At 33.0% G+C, this 10,566-nt stretch overlaps 1 protein-coding gene across 2 annotated transcripts in view; it reads left to right on the top strand.

Annotated features, from left to right (window-relative positions):
• Positions 1–10,566, top strand: part of Septin7 (septin 7) — a 48,406-nt gene continuing 37,840 nt past the window's right edge. Inside the window, exons 1-2 of one of the 2 annotated variants that reach the window (XM_074065297.1) lie at positions 1–36; positions 1,280–1,382. In XM_074065297.1, the coding sequence (XP_073921398.1) occupies positions 1,373–1,382 (10 nt within the window). In that variant the 5' untranslated portion in view covers positions 1–36; positions 1,280–1,372. Of the gene's footprint in view, positions 37–111; positions 530–1,279; positions 1,383–10,566 lie in introns of those variants that run through there. The other variant, XM_074065296.1, reaches the window with a different exon arrangement.

Raw genomic sequence — 10,566 nt, 5'->3', positions numbered from 1 at the left:
CTGAAATGATGGAAATATGTCCTTTACAAAGTAGCTGTAAGTATACTAAATAATTTATACAGAGATAGTTTTTAGTCTAACTTAAATTTAATTTATAATTGGATGACATATGAGCCAAGGAAACTTTAAACTTAATATATATTTTTAGCTCTATTGATAGGCTTTCAAATATTTGGGTTTAAAATACTATATTATAATCAATCTCCTAATTATGTTTAAAATTAGATGAATGAAAAGGCTAAAGATTGTGGCTAGAATATTTAGCTACATATGTGATACTAGTGAAGAATGTAGACTTTTGATTTTTGTTAAATTCAAATGTGTTGAACTGATGCTTTGTTCTCTTAAATTTTTTTTAAAATGAGAATTTAAATGTGGCAAAAACTTTTTAAGAGAAATGTGTACCTCTAAAGAATATTTTGCGATTGTATTTTAATGATGAATTAGACATACTTCTAAGATAAAGTTAACCAGTAAGACTCTACTCACTCAGATGGTCTGAACTATGAATAGTATTTCTCAACAATGGGTAAGTTGAAAATCAAACTTACTTACTATACCAGTTTAGAATTTGATTTTTTAATTACTCATGAAATAATTGTTGAGATAATCAAAGAATCAAAAATTTATTTAGCAAACAGAATTGCAGCTTACTTAAAATCCTGGATAAATTTGATTTCCCTGAAGATGAAGGCAGCAGGATTATGTAAAACTTTGAAGTGACATAACTGGACCTGGCAAAACAGCTTAAAAGATTTTGTTTACTGATTGACATTGATCATGAGCGCCTTCAAGAATTTGTGAGAAAAATAGCTTTAAGCTCAACATTTTGATTTCATTTCATGAATCACAGGACAAATTTCAAGAAAACTTACACCTGTGGTAATTAATCAGTGTAAACAAAGATGATAATTTATAAGAATTCCTAATTAAATTTTAAGGGGGGTTGAATTTTTTCATTGTGAAAAGTCCTTTGTTATTTTGTTGTTTTAGTTGGTTGGTTAGACTCTTATTACTAATTTACCGTCAATTGAAATCTCCTCAGATTTCATCTGAGCTTTAGTAATCATTATATTGTAAGTCAGTTCTCCCTCAGTTCTTTTTTGTCCAATTTGCAATTAACTAATACTTTCATAGGTAACAATATAAAAACATTTTGATTTGCTATGAATAATAGTTTGTATAATTTTCTAAAACAGGTTAATGAAGGGAGTTTGAAATGTGTGACAGAACAGTATTGTTGATACGTTAATAATTTGGTTCTTCTTACCTTTCTCAGCAACAGAAGAACCTTGAAGGCTATGTGGGATTTGCCAATCTCCCAAATCAAGTATACAGAAAGTCAGTGAAAAGAGGGTTTGAATTCACACTTATGGTAGTAGGTAAGATATGATTTCTCACTAAAACAGAATTTTGGTATAAGCTTTAAACTGTTAATCAGCTCTAAATAAATTTAAAATAATAGCCCGAATAACTGCAATGAATGTATGTTACATTTTGTCTTATGCTATACATTAACTTATTTTAGTATAGGAGGAAAACAAGTTGTTATTTTATATGTAATTGTGCTTTATGGGTGAGAAAAAGGATTTTCACTTCACATTGATATTAGGATCTGACACCTTTACTGTTAGAAATAAGGCTGGAAAGATACACTAGCTTGGATTTTCAAGACCCTGACTGCCACCGTCAGGAGGAGATTGGAATTCTTCATTTTAAATCTGTTTAAAAATTTAGTTTAAAACCCAAGGTCAGGTGTATCACATAAATGAGGATATTTAGGTCAAACCTGTTTGGCTTAGAACTTGACAATTCTTTGTGTGCTCCCTAATTAGACTTGACTATAGTGGAGAATACAATGTTAATTGTAAAATCCTGGTTTAACTGTAAATTGTTTTTCTGACCCAAAATATGTTGAAAAACAGGTGGTATTAAACCTGTTGTTCTGAGTTCTTTTAAGATAAAATCCTAAATCAATCATTTTGTAGTCTTCAGATTTATAAGATTTTTATGGTAGTTTCGAACTTTTTTATTTAGTGATATGTTAGTGTGTTTCATGTATACAAATGTCTTGAATAGTAGATTGGCGTTTCTATTTTTTTCAGTAAGAGTTTAAAACATGTTGGTTTGGCTCTTTGGAGATTCAAGGTTAATCATGTGTTTGTATGTGCTTTTTAGAGAGAGCTTAAGAAGTTGGTGATAGGATACATAGTGACTGTCATAGTTCGCATTTTCCCCACCCTCTTGTTGGTGTTTGAATTGGCATAATAACAGTTACTTGAAAAACTGAAAGGTAGAACTAGGGATATAACTGAGTGATTGAGCTATAAGGCCCTGGGTTTGATCTCTAGCACTGCAAAATAAAAAAATTAAACCCAAATCTGAAAGGTATTATTGGCTCATTTTGTATCTAGGCCATTGGGCATTTAGTGGTATTTTTAAAGTATATATTGGCTGTTTGAAATCCTTTGAGTAATGTTTTAAAATTTTCTTTCTTGAGCTCTCTTTTTAAGTTTTATTTTAAATAATAAAAGTAATTTAATTAATGCTGATTGCACAAATTGTGGATAGACTGAAAACCACTGAATTGTGTGCTTTGTTAAATGATGAATTTTGTCTCACTAAAAAAAGTAATTTGATCAAAGAAAGCTTAGAAGAAAAAAATTAAACAATTTCACCTATTCACTATTTTAATTTTATGCACTCTTTCTAGGTGCTTCCTCTAATACATATTTAAAAGTGTTTTTGTAAGAAATTTAGTATGTTTCACTGTAGAAATTAAGGAATGTAGAAAAGCAAAATGCAAATAAATGTTACCATCTCACCCACTATAACCTCTTAAGTTTTTCTTTTTTTGTTGGTACTGGGGTTTGACCTCAAGGCCTCATGCCGGCTAGGCAGGTGCTCTACCACTTGAGCCATTCCACCAGTCCCACTTCTTTTAAGTTTTGAGACATGGTCTTGCTGTGTTGTCTAACCTGGCCTTGAACTCCTGGTCTCAAGCAGTCCTACCTCTACTTCCTGGACAGTTGAGACTACAGGCATACACCAACATTTCCTTCTTAATTTTTTTTATTTTAAAATCTTAAATCTATGAGGTTTTTTTTTTAGCATAAATTGTGAGGCAAGAATGTGATGTTCATTTTATTTTTTAAAAAAAAAAATTCTTAAGTATTCTTAAACCATGTATAGTAGACCTTGGAAAAACCACAAATGCCTAGGATACAGAATTTAGTAGTACTGAACATTCAGTACTACAAATGCCTGGTTCACTTTTCCCTTAATTCTACCCATCTTTGTCTAAAGACATGCTGCCTTTCAACAAACCTAAAGTTTTCACTTAAATTCTGCAGATTAACTTTTTTACCTAGCTTTTTGGCACTGTTTGCTTTTTGGGAGGCATATTTTCACAAAATTAAAGGAAAGGAAACAGGCCACACAACCATGTGAACACAAGTGACGATAATGCAGGACTGACTGACTATTTCTCTGCATCAAATGAGCTGTGTAATGTGTGCAAGAATTTAAATCTGTGTTTTTAAAACTTTCTTTTTTTTAATAATTTTTTGTTATGTGCACACTTGGTCTAAACCACATATGATAAATTCACAAATAAGGTAGGCTTACTGAATCACAAGTTTGATTTTTAAAGCATGTGCTTGGCTTTGTTCTCTTTTTTACCCTTTCATTTACTTTATTATCTTCCCATATAAATTCTACATTATTACAGTTATAAATTATAGTAATTTTGCTGCATTATTTCTGGAGGAAGATTACTGAAGTTTATGTTAATTTATAGACATAGGCAAACATAAAACAGTAAGTAATTATACATTGTAATATTTTCTAGAATGAAATACACACAGTGGGGTTTAATTAGAGTCGTGAAGGAAGATATCCCTTCTTGGAAAGGAAATTCTTTTCAAGATAATGCCCAAATTATATGGAAATTAAAAAGTACATAAAAATTACAAAAAATGAGTTATTAGTAATCATTAAAATGTTCCTATATTTATCCTCCATATTTTACTTTGGACAGCTGCATGATATATTCTAACTGGCTATCATATGATATTAGAATGATATGGTTTGCTTGTTCTCTTCATAAAGTTTCAGTAAAAATTTTAGTTAATGGAAGTTTTGGTTAACATTTTAACTATGGTTAAAAAAGACCACTTGGTTATTTTTAATTTGTGATTTTTATTTCTCCATCAGTAGGCATTCAACTTGTTTTTACCTCTACCCTTATTATAAATAACACAGCAGCTGTGATCTTTAAACACAGGCTTTTGTGCATGTGTGGTGGGGGTCAGGGAGTGTTGTTATTATTTATTTACTTTAGTCTCTGAAATAGGATTACTGGATCAAAGTGTTTGAACATTTTGTGATTCTTGTGACATATTTCAGAAAATGGGTTCTTTAAAGTTTGTGCTACTAAGTGCTGTACTTTAAGAAAAAAGGGAAATGTTTATCTTTTGCCTGTACATGAAGAGATTTATGTTATATTTGAAGCATTCTGTGAATGCTAAGCTTTAGATTCTTAAGCTTTAAGATGCATGAAGATACAATAAGGGACTAGTAGAAGAGGAGAAACATGTAAGTAGCTCCCACCATGAATCATAATGTGGTACGTGGCATAAGAAATGGCTAAACCAAAAGTTTAAAAAAAGTAGACTTTAGCTAAAACGCATGTGCCACCATCTTAAATCATTTACCACCAATGTATGAGAAAAATGGTGTGTAATGAGTACATTTATATTTTTGTTCACTTAATTCTTTTTTTTTTGGCGGCATGGGATTTTGAACTCAGGGCCTCACTCTTGCTAGGCATATGTTCTCAGTGCTTGAGCCCCTCCGCCAGCCCCACTTAATTCTTTATCTGATTTAATTTCAGTGACTCAGTCATGGAGCAGCATCATTCAGGAAAATAATGTAAAAGTCTTATAGATTGGGAGTCTTGGCTTTGTAAGAGAAGCAGTATCTGGGTTGACATAAGAAATGCATTTTGACAATACAAAGGGCTGACTTTCATGGTGTACCAAAATATAAATCAAAAACATGAGTATAATGAATCGTTTACAAAACTGCCAAAATAGGTTGTATATTTAAATTTTAAATAAAATTAATTACTGGCTTCATAATTCAAAGCTAGGGCTGGTGGAGTGGCTCAAGTGGTAGAGCACCTGCCTAGCAAGCATGAGGCGGAGTTCAAGCCCCAGTACCACCAAACAGAAAAGAAAAAAAAAAAAGTCAAGAATTCAAATCTATCCTATCAGAACAGCAGGATATTACTACTGTTAAATCCAAATAATAACACTACTGAGACTGCTTGCTATCAAGTTTATTAAATTGTAGTCACTACTATATGGTTCCCTGGAAGTCCTTAAGGGCAGAAATGACCACTTTCATATTTATGTCATCAGCTTGATCCATCATTTTTAGCACTACACTGCCTTTCTTTTCCACACTATTATTATATGATAGTAAAAGTGATCTCATCTACCTATAAATATTCAAGACAGTTGAAATACTTACTTAAATGGTACTCTGACCTTTTTCAAAGTAATTCTATTGCTCTTGGGTATCTAATTCAGAGCCTTTGTTATTATGGTTGGTTGTTTACATCGCGTACTTCTCCTACCATACTTAAGTTATTTAGAGCAAGAACTCTAATCTTACCTTTGCATTCCCCATTTGCATATATGATAAAAAATTTTATGATCACCTACAAAGTACCAGGTACTCTTCTAGTCCATGAAAATCTAGAGAGTGATGAGACAGATGAAAAGTGAGGAGATTCTGAGTAAATCAAAGATAAGTGTTCTTACAGAACTTGTTGGAATCTTTTATCCTATAAATCCTATAGGATCCTAAAGGATCCCAATCCCAAGGACCTGAAGGAACCTGACCTTAACTATTATAAGTAAATATTATTGTAACTTTCTTCAAACCCCAGTGGGCAAACATTTCAGGAATGCTTTGTTCTTAGACTGGAAATTTAATTATTACTTTTTTTTTTTTTTTTGCAATACTGGGTTTTGAATTCAGGGCCTTATGTAGCTCACTTGAGCTACACCCCCTAGCCCTTTTTGCTTCAGTTATTTTTCAAATAGGGTTTCATGTTTATGCCTGGGCTGTTTATGGACTGCAATTCTCCTATTTATACTTCCTGTAAAACTGCGATTACAGATGCACCCCACCATGCCCAGTTTTTATTGGTTGAGATTGTGTCTCACAAACTGTCTTTCTGATCTCCATTTCCTAAGTAGAATAACACTGCTTCCAGCCTTGAAAATGTAATATTCTTAATGATAGAATATACATGGCTTTCCTAGGCGTCTACTCAAAGATCGAAAGACAGTTTATCTTAATTGCTTATTATGTTAAAGTACATTGCTACTTACTCTTACTTCATAATTTTCATAAAGTATTTTAACAAATCATATTTTGTTTTTTAAAATGCCTGAAAAAATTTGAATTCATTTATTTCCCCTTAAAGTCTGGTACAGTAAGGGAATGATAAGAACTTTGTTGCATAACATATATAGTATTTAATAGTCAAAGGAAATGCAAAATAGATTGTTCATAATTTCTTAAAACACTATTTATAAAGAAATACTGAATGTTGTAAATGTTCTGTTTGTATTTTCTTGAATAATTTTTTTCTTAAATATTTTCTAAACAATACAGAAGTGAATTTGATATTGATTGTTTTCACAAATTCTTTAAGTAGAGCTTGTGTTGAATAAGACTGATTATAGTTCCCTGTTATTTTACATTAACATCTGCTTTTCCTTTAGTAAAATCAATGACCAATGATCTGTTGTAGATATGAATCACTTTGAGAGTATTAGAACAAAGCTGTTATATTTTGCCTTACAATTTTGGAATATCTGACATTTTGGTATGGAAATAAATATTATATTACTAAATATAAGTAGAAATTAATAATTTAATGTCCTGTCTTGGTCATAGCCTCACTCTTTCAGCATTCGTTTTTATTTACTTTGAGGCTGATACTCTTCAGTGTCATGTTGCCAACTTTATCTATCTTCCCATCTCAAATGTTTATCCCTTCTTGAGCCTGCCTATTTCACTTTCTTGACTCTTATTTTTAGTAGTTGTGTGTGGGAGTCTTTTTTTTTTCTATGAGAAAACATGGATAGTAATAAAATACCTTTCATTGCCTCTACCCATTATTAATTCATGTGATATTTACATAAACCCTAGTATGGTTATAATATGATCACTTATTTTTCAAAACAACTCTGCTGCATTGTAGATATTGCTGTTATCTGCATTTTATTGATAAGGACAATTATGCACGGAAGTTGTGGTTTAAGGTCACAAACCAGTTTGCAGTGGAAATGGGTGGGGTAAGAAATTTCAAAGAAATCTTAAGCTCTATTGGATTACTCTAAACTGTGCCCTTAGACTTTTCAAAGTTATATAATGACTTTCTTACAGTTAGAAGTATTTTTGGAAAAAGTTGGAGATAATGTAGATTAAGAGCATGTATACCAGTGGAAACATAGAAGAGGCTGAGTTACACTTAATTACACTTTTAGGATATTTCTAAGGACAACTTTTGGGGAGTAATAAGTTTTATCAATCTGTTTTCCTAATTCTCAGGTACTTTGTCATATTACTTTCCGTTACTACAAAGTAGCTTATGTTTTTAGAGTTCTCATGTCAATGTCATATTGGTCACAGTGATTTTTTTGCTTATAGGAAACGAACTCAATTTTATCAGGCTTATTTGAATGACATTTTCGTAGCCTTTATAATGTGATAATAGAATCATTAAAACAATGCAGTAGCCTACTAATCTCATTTGTGTGAACTTGCTTTTTTTTTTTTTTGTCGTTTGCTTTCTGATAGTCATTAGAAGAAAGTTCAGTGAATCAGAGTGTTATTCTAGGGCATGGTGGCGTACAACTATAATCCCAGCGCTCAAGAGGCAGAGGCCAGGGGATCTTGAGTTCCAGGCCATCCTGAGTTATCTATACCCTGTCTCAGCCAACCAAGAGCTGTGGTTGTAGCTCAGTGGTACAAGAGTACTTGCCTAGCATGCATGAAGCTCTGACTTCAGTGCTCAAATTGTCTCTCCCCTCCCCCCTGCCCCCCCTGCCAAAAAAAAGACTTAATTTGACCTAACCATATTTTTAAAAACTTTCTCTCTTTCCTCTTCCTCGCCATTTACTTTTCCCATTTGGAACTGTTTGTAATAGTGTAGTAAAAGCAGTGGGCCTTAAGAGTTTTCATGTACTCATCTGTAAAGTTGGGTAAAGAATCTTACATAGTTTTGTAGTGATTAAGGTTGTTAAGTGCATGTAAAGTGCTCAACTCAATGTCTTTCTTATAGGATAAAAATGTTAATTATTATTGCTGCTGAAGATATTGGTAAAATATCCCATTCAGATATGGTACTAACGAGATGAGGAAAGTTCATGGGAATTTGGGACAGAGTCTCACTTGTATAAATGAGAGTGGGTGCTTAAGGAGGTAGTAGAGTATGACCTTGAGACTGACTGCCTGGTTTTTGTCAACATTCTCCAGCTTTTTAGCTTTGCTATGGTGGGCAAGTTATTTCACTTTCTTTTTAAAATTTTATTGTTTTTACATTTACTTACATGTGTGTACATTATTTGGGCCTTCTACCTGCCATTTCACTTCCTTATGCTTGAGTTTTTTCACTTTCAACTGGTAATGGTGATGATAGTGTCTTCATTATGGGATAATTAAGATTAAGTGATTCAGTATTTGTGAATTAAGTGGGCCACTGAAGAATTTATAATTTAATTGACTGTCATTTTTATTATTTTTGACACATATATAACACTTCAGTGCTGGAGCATTCTGATATTTGAAATGTGCAGAGTCCCTCAGGGGACACTTGTCAGCGTTTGCAGATACAGTGAGTTATTACAACTGGGTAAGAGGGGTTACTAGTGGCATCTAAAAGCCAAGGGTGCTGCTAAATATCCTTCAATGAACAAGACAACACCACAATAGAGAAATATGCCGACTAAAAGGTCAGGAGTGTCAAGATTGAGAATCCCTGTAACACAGCCATCATTGGCATCAGCATCTGCAATAGCCTGGACTTGATACTTCCTTTTCATTTACTCTTTTATTAGTCATTACCCATTTTCCTTGTCATACTATCTTTGTAAGTGATCCCAATAACCTGATCATTTCAATTGCAAGGAGCCTGTTCCCAGACATTCTTCTTACTTCCTTCGCCGCCCCCCCCCCCACCCCTTTTTGGAACATTTAAACTGGTTCTTTTTTTTGGCAGCACTGAGGTTTGAACTCATGGCCTCATGTTTGCGAGGCATGCACTCTCACTGCTTGAGCCACTACACCAGCCCTTCTTACTTCTTTGTATATAGCATTTCGTCAATCCCTTTAAGTAATTAAGATAAAAATTATATGATTTATATTCCTTTAAAAACTGATATGCAAAGAGGGAAAATTAAAATGTTTCATGTCTTTCCCATCTAGAAATAACCACTGCTGGAAACTTGGTATATTCCCTTTTAGTACCCTTTTAGTACTTTTAGTTTATAAAAATAAGTACTTTTATTTAGAATCTAAATTTAAAGACATTTAGTAAAGCTGTCAGAGTGTGCAAATGTTAGAATGCCTGCCTAGCAAGCATGAGTTCCTGAGTTGAAACCTCAGTACTGCCAAAAAAAATGACATTTAATAAAAAGTGAAGTTACTTTTTCCTCCTTCCTTTAGTTCTGTTTCCTTTTCTAAGATAAGTTAAGTTGATACATGTATACTGGCATTTTTCTATAATTTTATTTGTCTTCTCATAGTTTTTTGTTGTTTGTTTTTTGGTGCTGGGGTTCCAAACACTCTCCCAGTGAGCTATACCTCCAACCCCTCATGTAGATTGGCACCGGACTGTAAATGCTGTTCTACGTTTTTCCCCCCTAAACTTAGTATTTTGTACATTCGGTATCAGTGCATTCCTAACAATCACAGGTATTTCATAGTATGTCTTTATCATGATTTATATAGTCTGCTACTGATGGACATGAATGTTTACAGTTACAAACATGGTTAATTAAGTTCCTTGGACTTTTAGACACTTAATAAATGCTCATATAGTACATATTTCTGGAAGGGAAATTGCTGGGTTAAAGACCTGTATTTATGTTTTGATACCTAAAGATTGTTTAGACTTGGGTTTTTTTTTTTAGTAGAATATTATAGTTGCACAAGGGTACATTGTGACATATACAAAGTGCTTACCATATATCTTAATTACCCCCTCCATCTTTCTTCTTTTTCCTCCCTTCCCCTTCTTAGAACAATTTCAGCAGGTTTCACTGTTTTGTTTTCATACATGAATACAAAGTACTCTCACCATACTTGCCCTCCTCACCGTTTCCCTATGCTCTACCCCCTTCCACTGGTATCAGCTCCCAGACAGGACCGGTCCTTTGTATTTTTTTTAAAAGACATTTTGTTAGTTTATGATAGTTATGCAGGGGGTTTTGTGGTAACATTTCCATATATCATTGTATTATACTCTGAATTGGCTTATCCCCT

This window comes from Castor canadensis, chromosome 2, assembly GCF_047511655.1.
Source record: "Castor canadensis chromosome 2, mCasCan1.hap1v2, whole genome shotgun sequence".
Taxonomy (NCBI): Eukaryota; Metazoa; Chordata; class Mammalia; order Rodentia; family Castoridae; genus Castor; species Castor canadensis.
The sequence above is the reverse complement of the archived record's forward strand: the minus strand, read 5'-3'. Positions and strand labels throughout refer to the sequence as shown.